General features: G+C 47.5%; 1 protein-coding gene across 1 annotated transcript in view; it reads left to right on the top strand.

Annotated features, from left to right (window-relative positions):
* Positions 1–18,027, top strand: part of VAX2 (ventral anterior homeobox 2) — a 61,791-nt gene that overhangs the window by 10,532 nt on the left and 33,232 nt on the right. Inside the window, exon 2 of the mRNA XM_065405652.1 lies at positions 4,389–4,576. Coding sequence (XP_065261724.1) covers positions 4,389–4,576 — 188 coding nt within the window. The remainder of the gene's footprint in view (positions 1–4,388; positions 4,577–18,027) is intronic.

The raw sequence follows: 18,027 nt of genomic DNA, 5'->3' as shown, positions 1-18,027 counted from the left end.
CATCCTGTTTAGTTGGCCGGTGCCCCTCCCCCCTCTGGTACATAGCTGGAGACAGCATCACCATCCCAGCCTGCAGTGCTGTAAGTGGAGTGTGGGTTTTTGTGCACTGAGGGGCCCCTTTGTAACACTGGCCACGAGGATGGGCTCCGCATGGGAATGGCAACTGTTGGGGAAATGAGGGTTTAATGCAGAAACCGAGGACTCGCCGCCATGTATTGAAAGCCTGGGCCGCTTGTTTCTTGCAAGTTAGAGGACAGTCAAGGACCCACGGCGAGGGTGGCCAGAGAGCACGTGTGAAACGTCGGGACACATTTTTCCCCCGGGGTGGCGGTGGCGGTAAGGGTAGCGGATATAAGAAAAGGCCCCTCAGAGCTGCACGTCTGGTCACCCGACCCACCGAAGACAATTGGGTCCATGGTCTGTGGCAGTAACACCTGCTCCCCTGGAAGGAGTTCGTTACAGCCTCAGTCACCCCGAGAGAAGAGTTTAGATTTGCCAAAATCGTTGACAGAGCCCTGCCCCCCTCGATGGCTACTTCACTGCGCCCATCACAGCTCCCCATAACCAGCCTCAAGAGCCCCATTCCTAGGCTACCCGCGCTTGCCTCAGCCCCACTCCACTTCCAAGCCTGCCTGCCCTGCTCTCTTCCTTCCACATTCCCATGGCCCACCTCCAGCCAGAGCTCCATGCCCGGCCTCATCACACTCCTCTCCCTGGCTGCCCCCTTCCTCTGCCCTCCCTTGCTGGCTTTGCAATCTTCTCCCCTCCTGGCCCAACCAGAATGAGCAAGTGAGCGTTCAAAGGCCAGGGCTCAGGGCTGAGCCCATAACTGATGGGAGCAAAGGGGGATGAAACCAGAGCCTGATCTCCGGGCTCATCATAATGAATAATAGTAAATTTGCAGGAGATTCAGAGATGCTTTTTACTGTTATATTTAAAGACCCGCATGCAGCTCCCTACCCCACGTACGCTCTGTCTGCCAAGCCCCAGCCTTGCTCCTCCCCCAGCTCCCGCTTGCCCTAGCATCTGTTACCCAATATGGCCCAGTTGGTCAGTTACGGAGTGCTGCAAAGGTGGCCTTTGCTCTCCCCTCACCCGAGTCCGGCTCTGTGCCCTGTCGGTGTCCCAGGCTGCTCCGAGTTACATTGAGAAAGGAGCCAACATGGCATCCAGGCAGGGCCGGCTCCAGGGTTTTTGCCGCCCAAGCAGCAAAAAGAAGAGGAAGGAAAAAAAAAAAAAGCCGCGATCACGATCTGCTCTACTGCCACCGCTTCAGTCTTCGGCGGCAATTCGGCGGCTGGTCCTTTGCTCCAAGAGGGAGCGAGGGACCCGCTGCCAAAGACCCAGACCTGCTGCCCCTCTCGGTTGGCCACCCCAAGCAGCTGCTTGCTGGGCTGGTGCCTGGAGCCGGCCCTGCATCCAGGGAGTTGCAGAAGGTCCAGGCCACCCCTTCTGTGTCAGCAGGAAGGAGGGAGATGGTAGAGAAGCTACTTTGACATCCCGACACTGTCAGAGGATTTAGTCCCCTGCACCGTGGGGATCTCCCAAAGGCCGACGGCACAAAGCCCAGGCCCAGACTCCACCAGCCGTGTGACACAAGCAGCGGAGAAACCGGGCCTGGTTTGTGTGTGCTTGTGCTAGACGGCAAACGTGCTGGGGGAGGGGCCGTGTCTCCACAGGAGACCTGGGAGAGATCTTCCTAAGGAGTTCCGTATTCGGGGACCTGAGCCTCTTTCACAGCTGTCCCCGAGCACCTTGGGAATTTTTTTATGTTACAGTTTGTTTTTTTGTTCACCGGGTAATTTCTGTGACTAATTCTTGGGCTGCAGGTCACGTGAGAGCAGCTTATCAGTAAGTGCTCAATGATTCAGAGCTTAAAATTGGAGCTTGAGTTGCTTAGATTTGATCAGTCACATAGATCTCTAGATCTCTCTCCCCCATCCACAGATCTCTCTCTCTCTCTCTTTAATTTACAGTTCCCCTCTCCCCACCCCCATGCGCTAGGTGCTTCAGAGAGCAAATTCTTAGCTTGATCTTAGAGGCAAGTCCCCTCTTTCTGTTTCTCTCTCTGGGGGGCCCCCAAGGTATCTGGATTCCAAGTCACGTTGTATTGTTCCTGCTTCCTGGTTGGATGAGTGTAGTAGAGCCAGGTTTCTAGCATGAACATTCATGATTTCGAGTTTAAATTTTCCCGTCTATTGATTTTTGTTGGTGTTTGCTTAGCATTGGCCATTCTCTTACCAGGAAATGCATTCAGTCGAATATGTGTGGAAAGCAAACACGGAAGGAGTGAACATGGGCCCAGTGCCCTTTATGATTTGAGGGAATATTTTCAGGAAATTTGTCTGGGTATTTTCCACTCTCCACTCCTTATAAGTCTTTCCAGTGTCATGCACTTTTTTTTGGCACCCTGTAAATAATGAACATATAATCCAATGAGACTGGAGCTTTGTTCTTTCCCCATCAATCCATGGAAAAGGGAAATTGACTAGGACATTTACCCCTAGCTGCTGAGGGCTTTACTGTTGTATCACAATTTTGGAGCTGATCGCAGATACCTCTTGGGGGGAAATTTCCCCCTGTACAGAGGACCAGTGCAAGGGATATGCATCACTTATGTCCCACATAAGCCATTACGTGCGTTGTACGTGTTACACACCAGGGAATTTCACCTTTTGTGGGTTTTTTTAGTAAGGACGACTTTCGCTAACATTGGCCCTGGCCTCACAAACCTGTCATGCTGAGAACTTCCACGGACTCTGCACATGGAAGGTTACAAGCTCACCCAGGTTTTTAAGTATCAGGGGCAGCCATGTTAGTCTGTATCCACAAAAACAATTAGGAATCCGGTGGAACCTTAAAGACTATTAGATTTATTTGGGCATAAGCTTTCGTAGGTAAAAAACCACTTCTTCAGTTGCATCTGAAGAAGTGTTTTTTTTACCCATGAAAGCTTATGCCCAAATAAATCTGTTAGCCTTTAAGATGCCACTGGACTCCTCGTTGTTTTTCCAGGTTTTTAAGTGAGATCTATTTTACCTTGTTGCTCATCTCCCACTCCTCCGTGCCCAGAGTGCTGGGATCTACCTAGCTCCCATTTAGTACAACATGGGAAGGGCAGGGTGGTTACAAATCCCTGACACCTGTTCACCATCCCGCAGGTTGAGAGCCCGTGATATAGAATTCCAGACATGGTGTGGTCCTGCTATACAAGGGAAGCAAAGTTGGAAACCAAGCTGGGTAGAAGCCGGCATGTCGGAATCTATAGTTTATAGCTGTTCTCTAATAAATGTGTACTATATAAGACTATGTCTTATTCCCTATGTCATGACACGGTGTCTGAAGCTAAACCCATGAGAAGGTGCCAACTTCAGTGGTGGAGTCCATGATACAGACATGGGTAACGGCCATTGCTCACTCCTGACCTGGGTTAGGTCTCTCCTGTGACCTAAACTCACCTCAGGCCCAATCCAGCAAGGTGCTGGCTGCTTTCCCCTCCCATTGCCTTCAGTGGCACTGCAGGTACATCCTAACAGGTGCACGACATCTTGGAGAGCCAGGCCGCAGACAGGCAGCTAGGAGAACAGACCCCACAACTAGGGCCGGTGGGCATTTTTTTGGTAGAACATGTTTTCAATGCAAAATGGCTTTTGGACAAAAATGAACATTTGTGCGGAAAATTTTTGTTTCAGACAAAATGTTTCAGTTTTCCTGTGAGAAGTGGAAACCAAAAACGAAACGCTTTTGGTCTTAAAAAGAAAAACAGCTTGTTTGAAATATTTTCTTTGTTTCATAAACAAATTTCTGGTTTCAAGAATCACACATTTTTTGACCAAGAACACTTTTAAAAAGATGAACATTTTTCTGCTTCCAGTTTAAATTTTTCATCCAAAAATCAAATAATCTTAATGGGAAATTCTGACCCCCCCCCCAGATTTGTAGATTATAAAGCCAGAAGGGATCGCTAGATTAGCCTCCTGTATAAAAGGCCAGAGAATTTCACCCACTTATCTTTGCATTGAGCCCAGTAACGTGTTTGGCTGAAGCATCTTCCAGAAAGGCAACTGGGCTGGATTTAAAAGCATTTATTTTTTTCAAGTCCCCCCACAAAAATAATTGGTGTTTTTTGAATAGCTCGTAGACTCCTAGACTTTAAGGTCAGAAGGTACCATTCCCATCTCCTTAGCTCTGCCGTTTGGGGTTTTGGGGACTGGGTTTTTAAGGGCTGAGTCTCTGGGCAGGATGCTCCGGAACTCTTGCTATGCACAGCCAGTGGGAACTGGGCAGAGAATCAAATGGCTCTCTTGCTGCACCCTCGCTGAGCCCACCCACGACCTCTGAGAACGGGAGCCTTCTCTTCACGCTGCTCTCCTTGTGCTGACTTACAGATGCCAAAGGGACCATCCGGGAGATTGTTCTCCCCAAAGGGCTGGATCTGGACCGGCCCAAGAGGACCCGAACCTCTTTCACAGCCGAGCAGCTGTACAGGCTGGAGCTGGAATTTCAGCGGTGTCAGTATGTCGTCGGCAGGGAGAGGACGGAGCTAGCGAGGCAGCTCAACCTATCAGAGACACAGGTAAGAAGCAAGGGGTCTGGTGGCTATTCCTGTCCACTTTGCATGGGGGGCAAGCTCCCAGGGGACCACGCAGGATGTCCCTCTGCACCCTGCAGCACAGCTCTCTGGCAGCTCCTAGTCCTGGGGTGTTAGGGCTACCGCCGGTTTGCTCCATGGCCTGGCTGTGTTGGTGTACAAAAAAATTCTTGCCCCACTGCCGGTCTGCAGTGTCGAGGCTGGCTGCTCGGGCTGGATGCTGAGACGGGGATCATGCACTGACTCCTCCCTAGGGTATTTCCCCAATAGAGAGGACTGTAAATCATCCAATTAATCAGCAGCCCTCGCTTGCCTGCTTCCCGCCACGGACGGACTCTGGTGACGAGGTCCTTGGGAGTGTGGGGTGATGCACACTGAGCGTGGTCACCAGCGAGGGTGAGGCATATATGCAGCTGTCTCAATCAATTTCCCTTTATTGGGTACCAAACCCCCACCATCTTTATCACCACAGTTTGAATCCAGGACAGTCGCAATCAAGAGTACAGGCTTCTGCCACTCGACCTAAAGGAGCAACTCCATTACCTATTTAGTAGTAGTAGGCTATCATACGCTGTGTGGACTAGCCTCAAGAAGAGGACATGACATGGTTAATCAGTGTTAACTTTCCGGGGAAGCTCATCCTAAGAGTTTGAGGTTCCCAAAAGGAACTGAACCATTTTGGGAGGAGAAGAAATACTGCTGAGAATCTGACAGGTACCCACCATGCACCTGTGAGTTCTAAAGCCTTTCCCAGAGAAAACCTTGAAGGTAAAGTTAAAAGTCCATACTAGTAACGGAAAAGTAAGACTCATTGTAAGGATGCTATTGTTACCAAACATGCCCATTGACAGGCTATAAAATTCATAGCTAAGGTTAAACTTACAAGAAACTCAGATTTTGAAAGTAGGGAAAGTCTCAGCTATGATCCCCAAACAACCTTAACTCTGCCCCCTTGACAATACCAGCCTCCAGTCTTCCCTGCCTTGTTCTGTCCATTGCAACCCTGTAAGAGGTGTTATTTCTGCAAACAAAGACTTTCTCTAAGGACTTTAGAAAGCCTCTGATCTACCATATGGCTCTGGGCAGCTAATATCTGGAGAGGGCAGTGTACTTACGTAGCTGGCAGGTGATGTACTGAAGGGGTGTATCCCAGAACGTTGGTTTCATGCCTGATTTCATCGATACACATCTCTGATAGCAAGTGCGATGCTTCATCATGATGCTAAACTTCACCTTTTTCATGTGCATGCTAAGATAAGATGATCTGTGCCTGGGAAGTGTATATATGGAGACTCTTTATCTCTCTGTCTAATGGCACTTGGAGAACTTACACATCTCTGATAGCAAGTGCCATTAAACTGGGAGGCGTGGTAGATACGCTGGAGGGTAGGGACAGGATACAGAGGGACCTAGACAAATTAAAGGATTGGGCCAAAAGAAACCTGATGAGGTTCAACAAGGACAAGTGCAGAGTCCTGCACTTAGGACGGAAGAATCCCATGCACTGCTACAGACTAGGGACCGAATGGCTAGGAAGCAGTTCTGCAGAAAAGGACCTAGGGGTCACAGTGGACGAGAAGCTGGATATGAGTCAACAGTGTGCCCTTGTTGCCAAGAAGGCTAACGGCATTCTGGGCTGTATAAGTAGGGGCATTGCCAGCAGATCGAGGGACGTGATCGTTCCCCTCTATTCGACATTGGTGAGGCCTCATCTGGAGTACTGTGTCCAGTTTTGGGCCCCACACTACAAGAAGGATGTGGAAAAATTGGAAAGAGTCCAGCGGAGGGCAACAAAAATGATTAGGGGACTGGAGCACATGACTTATGAGGAGAGGCTGAGGGAACTGGGATTGTTTAGTCTCCAGAAGAGAAGAATGAGGGGGGATTTGATAGCTGCTTTCAACTATCTAAAAGGGGGTTCCAAAGGGGATGGATCTAGACTGTTCTCAGTGGTACCTGATGACAGAACAAGGAGTAATGGTCTCAAGTTGCAGTTGGGGAGGTTTAGGTTGGATATTAGGAAACACTTTTTCACTAGGAGGGTGGTGAAGCACTGGAATGGGTTCCCTAGGGAGGTGGTGGAATCTCCTTCCTTAGAGATTTTTAAGGTCAGGCTTGACAAAGCCCTGCCTGGGATGATTTAGTTGGGGATTGGTCCTGCTTTGAGCAGGAGGTTGGACTAGATGACCTCCTGAGGTCCCTTCCAACCCTGATATTCTATGATTCTATGATTCTATGAACTGCCTGACACACAGTCATAAGATTTGATCCCGAAAGTTGCTGAGTGCCTTGCTTAGGTCAGCCTGCAGGATAAGGCCTTACAGGAGCTGAGGGGAATGATTGCCTTCAGCGGGCTGTTTGTGTGATCATGGGTTTGTAGGGTAGGTTTGTATCCATGGAATACTTAGGGGCAAAAAAGAGAGCAGAACGAGCACAACCGTGGTGGGGTTAAGGACAAAGTGTTCTAGCCTGCATGGTCACTGACACGAGTGTTTGCTGTGGATGGGAAAAGTACAATCGTAGAACTGACAAAAAATGTCTGTCCAAAACATTTTTTTGGACAGAAAATGGCATTTGTGTCGAAACAGGCCAAAACTGAGAGGAGATGGTGAGCATTTTCATTGGGATTTTTCAGGTTTTTGTGAAAAAAAATCTGGAAAAAATGTTGCCGTTTCTGGCAACTGAAAACCGAAAAGTTGTGATTCAGACCTTCTGCGTGTATGAGGAAGGTTCTGTTTCTCCATGTGTCCAACCCAAAGCCATTGAAGTTAGTGGAAAGATTCTCATCCACTTTGATGGGAGTAGATGCTGTCGTGGTGTGTCTATTAGAGCTGGCAGAAACGGGATTTTCCATTCCCTGGGAAATGTTGCATTTCCACATTTTTTTTCCATTCTGAAATGGACCCAAATGAAAAAATGACAAAATTTCACATGAAACAAAATCACGTGTCCCCCCCCCGAGATTTGTTTTGGGTTCGTTAAAATGTTTTGTTCTGCTTAAATGGTAACATTTTGTTCCAATTTTGACCTTTTTTATACTTAAAAAATTGCAAAAAAGGAATTTCATTCCAAAAAGTCGTTTCAAAACAAAAATCAAACCATTCCATTCCGCAGACGTCGAAATGGACCATTTCGGCATTATGAAAATGCTGTGTTCGGGCGGGGTGGGGGCGGGGTTTTGAAACACAATTCAGCTGAAATGGACACTTTTTTTAAAATGTTCAAATTTAGATGGAAACCTCATTCTCCACTGAAAAACCTGTGAGATGAATATTTTCCGACCAGTTCTAGGGTCAGGGGGTCAATCTCCTTCTAAGGAACAATCTGAATTCCATGCTTGAGCATAGCCCATAGGCCGGGGGATAAGTTGAGGGTGATATATTCCCCGCAGTGCCCCGAGGAATGCCCGTCGGCATCGGTAGAAGGCTTGCGTCGAGCTCAAGGGGAGGACGCGGCTTTTATGTAGTAACTAAATGTCTAGTTATTTATTAATTGTTCTGTGCCTCATTATTGCATTCATCACTCAGTGAGAAAATCTCCCCGTCTTCAAGCCATGGCTATCTCTGCTCGTTACTCTTCCTTCTCTACCCTCTTTCTCTGCATCGCTCCATCAGCTCGGTTTTTGCGAATCCTTTTCGCTGCATTTCCTTCCCTTTGGCCATTCCCAGTTCCCAGCTCCTTGGGCTTCACTTCCCCATCTAAGCCAAGAAAAATGATCAGTGATTAAATGGTGAATGTTGACAGTGAGGGATCATCGCTGGGTTTTAAAGCTGAGCCTCCAATCAGATAATAGGGGACAGTGGTGCTCACCCCTAGGGGCCCCGGCCAAGATCAGGACCCCACTGTGCTCAGCACTCCACCAGTGCACAGGAAGAGAGAGTCTTTGCCCCCAAAGGGCATAAAATCAGTAGGAGATGGAGAGAAACAGAGGGGAAGTGAGTAGCTGAAGGTCACACAGTAGAACAGCTGTGACTAGAACCCAGGTCACCTGACTACTTTATCCACTAGGCCAAGCTGCCTCTCTAAACGCTTCAGCATATTTCTTTGCTGAGTACTCGTCCGTTTGATCCAGGACCAAATTTCACTAGAGGAAAATGAAATTTACTCGCCCTCACACAGGAAATGGTGCAATCCAAACACCAATCCCGGGGCAAGAAGGGACGTGGGAATTTATTTTGGTCTCTTCATTTCCGGTGGAAATTCACCTGTTCTTTCCAGCAAACGAAACTGCTTCCCCTGCCTTCTGCTCTTTCACGAGCTGTTCTGGACGGGAGCCACAACTGTCTGGCTATTTTACTAATCCATGGAAATGACTTTTTATTTTAAGCCAGTTTCATCAGCAGTGAGAATTGTTTCATACAGCTCCAGATGCAATAGGCTGGATTTAATCTATTAGAGCGAGGGCCAGATTCTAAATTACACCTGTGTCAATCCCAAGTGAGTCCGTTGAGTCTCTCCAGACTTACACCAGTGTAAATGAGGGTAGTATTTGGCCCTGTATCCCTGGCAGCAGAGCAGAACTTTCCCTAGGCAACATACTCTCAGAGATTAGATGCACATGACCCCTGTTTAGCACCATTGCGAGATGGGAAATGTGATCCCATTGCGAAGACGTGGAGGTGGAGATGTCACAGAGGTTTGTTTGAGGGCAGATAATTCCACAAATCCTCAGGCACCAGAGAGGCAAGAAAGCAGGGGAGTGGTTAGCTCCGGGGGCTCTATGGCCTGGTCTTTCTAAGTCATGAGTTCAATCAGAACCTGGTCTGGTGCCCATGGCTGGGTGCTTATTCCCTGCGTGAAATGAGGTGCTGGGTCTCCCGTGCATGCCACATGCAAACTATTCGGTCCGTGTGATGCACTGTCTGGCATCTGTTATTAGACGCGTCTATCTCAAGCTCTGGGCATCCAGTCCAAACTCATCATGAACGATGATGAGAAGAAATCTTGCCAAGCAGCGGCACTGGCTCCCACAGTCACCTAGATTCATAGACCCCAAGGCTGCTGCTAGCCTGCGATCCCATTGGGTGCTTGGGGAGCAGTGCAAATGCCTCGTCCCTCCTCTGCAGATGTCTTGGGGTGCACAGGATTTCCCTGTAGATCTTGGGCATTCCTTCCAGTCGGATGGGTCTGCTCCCCAATCTCGTCCTCATCAGGGCCTGCCCCACCCTGCCTCACCCAGCTGGGATAACATGCTGGGTGCACCTGGAGTGGAGACTCTTGGGAGATTCCTGGATGCTCCTTGAGTTTTTTCCATATAGGAGTCAATCCGAATCTTAGAGCACAAAGAAACGGTGCTCTCATGAGTACTCCTGACTCATCTGAGCGATCCCACGTTGGCATGAGCCAGAAGTACTCGCCAGGGTAAGGAACAGAGGGCGGACCCCAGAAAACCTCTATGTGATTCAAAGCGTCTCTGTCAAGGCCACTACTCCAGAAACAGACGCAAGGGGTCTATTTATAGCATCACAATTAAGATGCCGCCATTAAAAATTAATCTCACATCTAGTCATTAACAATTCACAATCTCCACCAAGAGAGATGATCAGACGCTGGCCTGCAACTGCGCTCGGTGCCCTCCCGTCGCACAAAGAACCCACGACAATACACACGAGAGCTACAATGTGCAAAGGGCAGCAAAACATCAGGAGAGTATGATTGTCTGGTGTCGGCACAGGAGCCTAAGGAACTGGGTTGGAGGTTTTCAAAGGCACTCAGGGGAGTTAAGTGCCCAACTCCCATTGGCTTACAGTGGGGACTGGGTACCTCATTGCTCCTTGTGTCTTTGGAAACCTCCCTGTTATCTCCCAGTGGGAGTGGGGAGCTGAGAACCCACACACGGCATTGAATACCCCAGCCTAGTGGAACAGAGGAAAGTGACAGAGCAGGCTGCTGTAGCTAAACAGCCTTTAGTCGTCTGTCTGTCTGTCTGTCGTCATAAATACGTGCTCATCTTACAGTGCTGCCCCTAGCAGGAGTGCGGCCCCCTTGTGCTGGGTGTTGTACAAACACATGGGACGACCCAAAGAACATACGCCCAGATCCTCGTGGGGTTTAGGTGTCAAACTGCCTTTGAAATCAATGGGAGTCAGGGGCCTAAATCTCTTCGAGGATCCGGGCCTTAAAGGCTAATTCTAAACAAGATGCAAAATGAGTGACAAACGTTAGGGAGAACGCATGAGGGTGATGAAAAGACGGTCATGTCGTTACGCAGGTAGCTAACGTTGCGTGGTTCTTGATGGTACAGAAAGAATCTATCCAGTTATCTAACTTGCCGGTCCGTCTGTCCTCCACAAAGGTAGAAACACTTAGATGAGAAGTGTTGCATTTAATAAATCTCCAATAGGAACTTTCTTCCCTTCTTGGCTCTAGCAGGGTGTAATTTTAAACCATTGCAATGCTATGGCTATAGCCATATTTACAATTACCTGATGGGCAGTTGCTGAATTGAGCCAATCAACAAACCCATGTCTTTTGCTTGGATTGATTAACTCTATAGATGGGCTTGTAGCACAAGCCTCAAGTTCGGGTTTGGCTTTCGAATACCACCAAATTGTGGGGTGCGCAGATCAGGGGTTTGGGTTCTCTCTGAAAACAGAACCTCTTTTAAAAAGACATCTCCGAGCTGTGTAGCATCTCTATGGGAAGATGCAGGTGAGGAACCAAATGGGTTTTTAAGGACAGGAACAATAATAAGCTAAGGCCAAAGTGTCGGTACAATTCTCTTAACCACGTCATTTCTGCAGAAGAATCCAGCTGAAAATATGATAACACAGAGCCCGATTCTGATCTCATTGGCACTTGTGTAGACTGGGAGCACCTCCCCTGAAGTCAGTGGAGTTACAACAGCGCACACCTGGTGTGAGATCAGAAATAGACCCGCTATGTTCATGTTTTCAAGATGATTTCCATAAAACTTGACGATTAGCACAGTTAGTAGCACTGAGTGCTTGCCCCACAATGCAGCCACGTGCTGTAACAAGCCGAGTCACGGGGCAGCCTCATTCCTGTAACTCTGGCACTCCCAGGCACTTCATTTTTTATTACTCTCATTCCATGTTCCATCCTGTGTAAACTTACTCACATGAATAAATCGACTCACGTGGGTAAATCTTTGCAGGATCGGGTCCCCAGATTGTAAACTCTTAGTGGCCAGAATCAGATCTTTGTATTTGCTCTGGAGACTGTGGGGCTTAAATAAATAAGTATTAAAAGAAGGATAAGTAAGATCAGGATCAAGCCTCTGGGCTTTGACTGTATTAGTATTGGAAGAAATCGGCAGGGATTGTTCCCATCGTCACCCTGTTTATCTGTGAATAATATTTATGATCCGAGCTGGATCAGCTGTGGCATTTATCTGACAAAATTGCTGCTGGTTTGTCAAAATTTCAAAAAAAAAGTCAAGGACATTTCAGAATTTTGTCGACCTATTTTGTTCGTTGAAAACTTTCAATCAGTTGGTTGAGAAACTTGAACATTTTCACACACAAAAAACCCATCAGGTTTGTTTCAGTCCAAAATCAATTTTGGGAGGGTCAAATGTTGTCCAAGAAATGGAAATTTGGAAAATGTTGACTTTCTCTATTTATGATCAACGTTTAAATCACCAGAGGGTGACATAAATGCCGTCACTTAACTGATATGGAGATGAGGGCGAGAGCTCTCTAGAACTGATAACGTTCTCTCCTGCGTCTGTCACAGCAGCCTGAGGTATAGCAGCTCTCTGCAGCTAATGTAACAAGCCGTGGTGGACAGAGTGCGTCAAAACCTTCACTACGCAGCCCATTCCCTAGGAGAAGATGCATTTTGCTCTCTCCTTGGAGAAGAGTTTGGTATGAACCCTTGTTACACAGCACATAGGGCACGTGACTCACCTTTTCGGTGTGCTCCCCTTGTCTCGTTTGTTGAATATCCCAGAGAACAGGTGTCCATGGCCCCAAACCTTACACAATTGGCAATAATTGTCCTCCTTGTTGGCAGCATCACCCAAGAGACACAGGATTGACCGGGCCATGGAGTTTCAACTGTTCTCTCACTCCAGGACAGAGTTGAGGCACGTTGTAAGTGGTGATGTACGTGTGTGAAGCTCGTGCTGTCTCTGCCCACGTTCTACCTGTCCCGTAGGTAGAGCAATTCATTCTCCAGGACATGAGGGTTATGAGATCAGCGCTCATTGTCCCAGCAAACTTGTGAGAGGTGGCTCTGTGTCATGTGGGACAGGTCCCATGCACGCTCTCATTCCAACAGGGCACAATGGTTTGTGAAAGCCAGGATCACCAGGAAACTGTGTAGGTAATTTTGGATTATAGGGTGCAAACTTCCTGCAGCCTGTCAGCTTTACAGGATTATCCAAGAATCCCAAATTAATTCTGGGGGTCACAACTAGGGCTGGTGGAAAATTTTCCACCAAAACTGGTTTTCAATGAAAAATTGGGGTTTTGACTAATCATTTTTGTGGTGAAAAGTTGCTACTTTCTGCCAAACATTCGCTTTTGGGTGAAAAATCAAAAACTACAAAACCTTTTGACCAAAAGCTGAAAACTTCTGGTTTTGAGAGAAAAACTTTTGGTTTTTCAACAAAAGTTGAAACTTTCAGTGGCTAGAAACCCATTTCACAGTGGACCATCAGAATGTGAAAGACTAAAGATAGGGTCAAACCAAACCCATAGGTCCGTATTATTATCATTGCTATTAATTAATTAACAGTAGCAGCTTGAGATCCTAACTGAGATCCAACCCCCACTGTACTAGACACTGGCTGGGTAGCAGTTCTGCAGAAAAGGACCTAGGGGTCACAGTGGACGAGAAGCTGGATATGAGTCAACAGCGTGCTCTTGTTGCCAAGAAGGCTAACGGCATTTTGGGCTGTATAAGTAGGGGCATTGCCAGCAGATTGAGGAACGTGATCATTCCCCTTTATTCGACATTGGTGAGGCCTCATCTGGAATACTGTGTCCAGTTTTGGGCCCCACACTACAAGAAGGATGTGGAAAAATTGGAAAGAGTCCAGCAGAGGGCAACAAAAATGATTAGAGGTCTGGAGCACATGACTTATGAGGAGAGGCTGAGGGAACTGGGATTGTTTAGTCTCCAGAAGAGAAGAATGAGGGGGGATTTGATAGCTGCTTTCAACTACCTGAGGGGGGGTTCCAAAGAGGATGGAGCTCGGCTGTTCTCAGTGGTGGCAGATGACAGAACAAGGAGCAATGGTCTCAAGTTGCAGTGGGGGAGGACTAGGTTGGATATTAGGAAAAACTTTTTCACTAGGAGGGTGGTGAAGCATTGGAATGCGTTACCTAGGGCGGTGGTGGAGTCTCCTTCTTTGGAGGTTTTTAAGGTCAGGCTTGACAAAGCCCTGGCTGGGATGATTTAGTTGGGAATTGGTCCTGCTTTGAGCAGGGGGTTGGACTAGATGACCTCCTGAGGTCCCTTCCAACCCTGATATTCTATGATTCTATGATTCTATGGTCAGAAAGTGGAAATTTTTCCCAAGAGAAATTTTGCAAATTCACAATTTTTGTGTGTTTTATATGAAAATTATTTACTTATTTATTTGGGCCAAAAACTCAAATAAATTTGCACACTGTTTGGGTTTTTACTAAAGATGACTATGAACCCAAAACTCCAATCCAAACATCTTTGGGAAAGTTCGGATCCAGATCCTGAGCCGAACTTTGTGGCTCAGACCCATTCCTGGCTATTCCTGTACACCTCAGGTGGTGTCAGTTGTCATGACTCCATTGTCCATTGTTTACACCGGCTAAGGTGCTGCACAATACGTACCTTGCCTCTGACCAAGAGGATCAGGTACTTCTGAGGTTTGGATCAGCAATATTTTGGGTGCTCTCTCAAGCCAAACCCCAGAATGTGTTGAGACCCTTACTGGGGACATTAGTTTTATTCTGTTCCTTTAAAAAGGAATAGACGCTTCTATTCAGATCAGAGATACATATGGTCCCAAGGGGAGCAGGTTAAAGTTCCAGATGAGCCGTTGGGCCATGTTCGGGGTAGACAATGTGCATGTTATAGCTTTCCACCAAACTGCAGAGGAAAGAAATGATACATTTCAATCACACTGCGGGCAAAAACTTGGCAAGAAGCAGGAGGTTCCCAGAGCCCCAGTGACCACAGTGTCTGCAAGGCAGATTTCTCGTCGTTGATCTGGTGTCATTAATACTATTTATTTATATTAGGGCAACGTTTAAAGACTCCGTTCAGGATTGCTGCCCCATTGGGATAAGCCCATTACAAACATATAAGGAGGTAAAGTCACTGGCTGGAAGATCGATTGATCTATCCCCATAAACCCCATCTGTCTATCTATCTCCATCCACCCCATCATCTATCTATCTATCTCCATCCATCCCATCATCTATCTGTCTATCTATCTACCTATCTCCATCCACCCTATCATCTATCTGTCTATCTATCTATCTCGATCCATCCCATCATCTATCTGTCTATCTATCTACCTATCTCCATCCACCCCATCATCTATCTATCTATCTCCATCCACCCCATCATCTATCTAATCTATCTATCTATCTAGCTCCATCCACCCCATCATCTATCTATCTAGCTAGCTAGCTAGCTCCATCCACCCCATCATCATCTATCTATCTATCTATCTATCACATCATGAGTAAAGAGCTAGGTGTGTCAGCTTCTCATATGTGAATGTTCTGGCTTTGGTCATTGTGGCTCAGGGCCTCCCAATTCCGTGCCCTTTGGCCCTGATTCAGCAAGGCAGGTAAGCACGTACTTAGCTTTCGGCACGTACTTATGCGTGAGTGCTTTGCGGGATCAGGGCCCGTGAGAGCTGTGCAGGTCTCAGTTCGTCTCTGGGATTTAAACAGAGAGGCTAAATACAATAGTCGGGGCTCTCTGGGTGGAATTGGTCCAACTCCACTTCCCACTGGTTACTGGGGAGTGATGGGTTGCTGGGACCACTGCAGTGTGTTGGGGCTGTTATTAGACTAGCTGGGGGGCATGGGTCCCAGTACGCTGCACTGCATCCCCACCCTTCCCTTCTTTCTTGGCAAAATCTGCCTTCTCCCTGAGATTTAGTTCCTTGTAAAGGAGCTGCAGTGCGACAAAGGCAAGTGGGTGATGATGGAAAGAAAAGCAGGTGGTGTGACTTGGGGGAGCTCAGATACCCGGGGGGCTGCTATGGTAGATTCTTGCTGGCTCAATTGGGCACACACCCAAAATACACTGGCATTTTTGTGTATGGCCCTCAGCTTCATCCTGCCCTTTTGGAAGCCAGGAACCCGTTGATGTTCCAGACCCCTGAGACGCTTGTCAAACTTCCCCCCGCCCCCCATTTACTATGGGCTTGTAGTATGAGGGGAATAGCCTTACATTAGGACCTGCGTTGGGTCTAATGCTTGAAGCCCTCCTCCTCCCGCCTGGCCAGGCCTCACTCTGTATTTCTGTCTTTGTAGAGTTACTAGGAATCCGGAAATCTCTTCTGGGGCCCAATGGGTGCAAGGTGCTGAGCATCTTCGGTTCCCAGTGGGTGCTGAAGGCCCCCAGCACCTCAAGAACCCAGCCCCCCAGTTTGTACGTACAGCAGAACCTCAGAGTTACAAACCCCTCGGGAATGGAGCTTGTTTGTGACGCTGAACAAAAGGTTCTGGTTCTTTCAAAAGTTCACAACTGAACATTGACTTAACACAGCTTTGAAACCTTACTATGCAGAAGAAAAACACTGCTTTTAACCATCTGAATTTAAATGAAACAAGGAGAGAAACAATTTCCTTATCTTGTCAAATCTTTGTTTTTAACTTTCCCTTTATTTTTTTTAGTAGTTTACTCTTAACACAGTACTGTACCGTATTTGCTTTGTGTGTGTGTGTGTGTCTCTCTGCTGCTGTCTGATTGTGTACGTCCAGTTCCAAATGAGGTGTGTGGTTGACCGGTCAGTTTGTAACTCTGATGTTCGTAACTCGGAGGTTCTACTGTAATTCTTTTATTCTTCCTAAAGCTTTTTGCCTGTTCTCTCTTGTGCAAAAACCAAAAATCTAATGCAAATCACATGCTTTCCCCTCCCTATCCAGCCAGCGCTACTCAGAATATATATGCACGGGGTGCATCCTGCTGCCAGCTACACCGGCGTCAATTTGGAGGGAGCCCACTGACTTCCACTGGGTTCCTCCAGATTTACACCGATGTAACCGAGAGCAGGAAGTGGCCCCCATGTCTCTAGCAGGATATGTGCAGCAAAATGAAGCCTGCTGCGGGGAATGGTTTAAAAGTCAAATGCATCTTGTGGGAGAGAAAGAAGAGCCTGAATCCTCTGTGGTGCTGATGGAGAATTAAAATCACATGCAGCTTTCAGGAAAGCCTCTGAGAAGTTTATAGAGGTGCCCTCCACCCTCCATTTCCCGAGCGCCACGTCTGCTAAATAGAATGTAAAGAGCATTTCTGCCCCTCTTCTCCATGATGCGAACAAGCTCAGGCCACCAAGGAGATCGATGGTCGAGTCCTTGTTTTATTCTTCTCCGCACACTCTCCAGGCCCCGTCACCACTAGTGGTTGCTAGTGTGTTTTGTTTAGAGAAATCTGTCTCGTTCCCAGGAGACTCCTCCCTGTCAGGTTCCTGCTGCGTCTCGTGAGGTTACTCTCCTGGGGAACAGAAACTAGATCAAAATCAGAGGGCAAAAGAGATGCAGGGACAGGTTTCCGGCCTCTGCTTTTGAGCCTGAAATTTGGGCTCCTTGTCCTCACAGTGCTCACAGATCAGATGCTTAGACATTTGCTCCTGCAGATAATTGTGAGCACAAATTGTATCTGTGGAGTATTGAAAACTCTGTTAAAATTGTAGGCTGTCAATTTAAATGTCAGGTTTTTTTCCTGGTCTTTGTTGCAATCTCAGTGGTGACTGGGCCTAGCATCTGTCAGTGTGTAGTCAGCCCATCTAGAGTAAAGTGGGGTGAGTTGTGTTGCTAGGTTATATGGAGCAGCCTGCTTTGTCTTTCTCTGTTTTGGGGTTCTTGTGTGGTGTTGTGCTGCATTCTAAGGAATAAAGTAGGGTTACGCTGCAATCTTCCAGAAAGGGTATTGATGTTTTTACCTAACTTCTCTTTGTGCACACTATGAGCATAACAGTATCTGCAATTTCCAGGCCTCCTGATCAAGACCTTGCTAGAGCCAGGCTTAAAACATGGCTCCTGCTCTCATCTGGAGTTGGGCCTCAAATCCAAATCTTGGATCTAAGCACCCGCAAACTTTGCAGCTGGCTCCTTTGTCTATAATGGGCCAAACCAGAACCCAAAATCTGACACTTCCCAAACTTGGGGCAAATGTAGATCTATGTTTGGATTCACACTCCATGGCTTGGACTCAACTCTAGACTCAGCTTGATGTGGCTACACTTACTGGCCAAGGGAACTGCATGGCTAGACTCTTGCCCAGTGATCTGAGCCGAGAAACTCCCT

Source organism: Emys orbicularis, chromosome 5 (assembly GCF_028017835.1).
Source record: "Emys orbicularis isolate rEmyOrb1 chromosome 5, rEmyOrb1.hap1, whole genome shotgun sequence".
Taxonomy (NCBI): domain Eukaryota; kingdom Metazoa; phylum Chordata; order Testudines; family Emydidae; genus Emys; species Emys orbicularis.
This window is presented reverse-complemented; position numbering and strand designations above follow the sequence as displayed.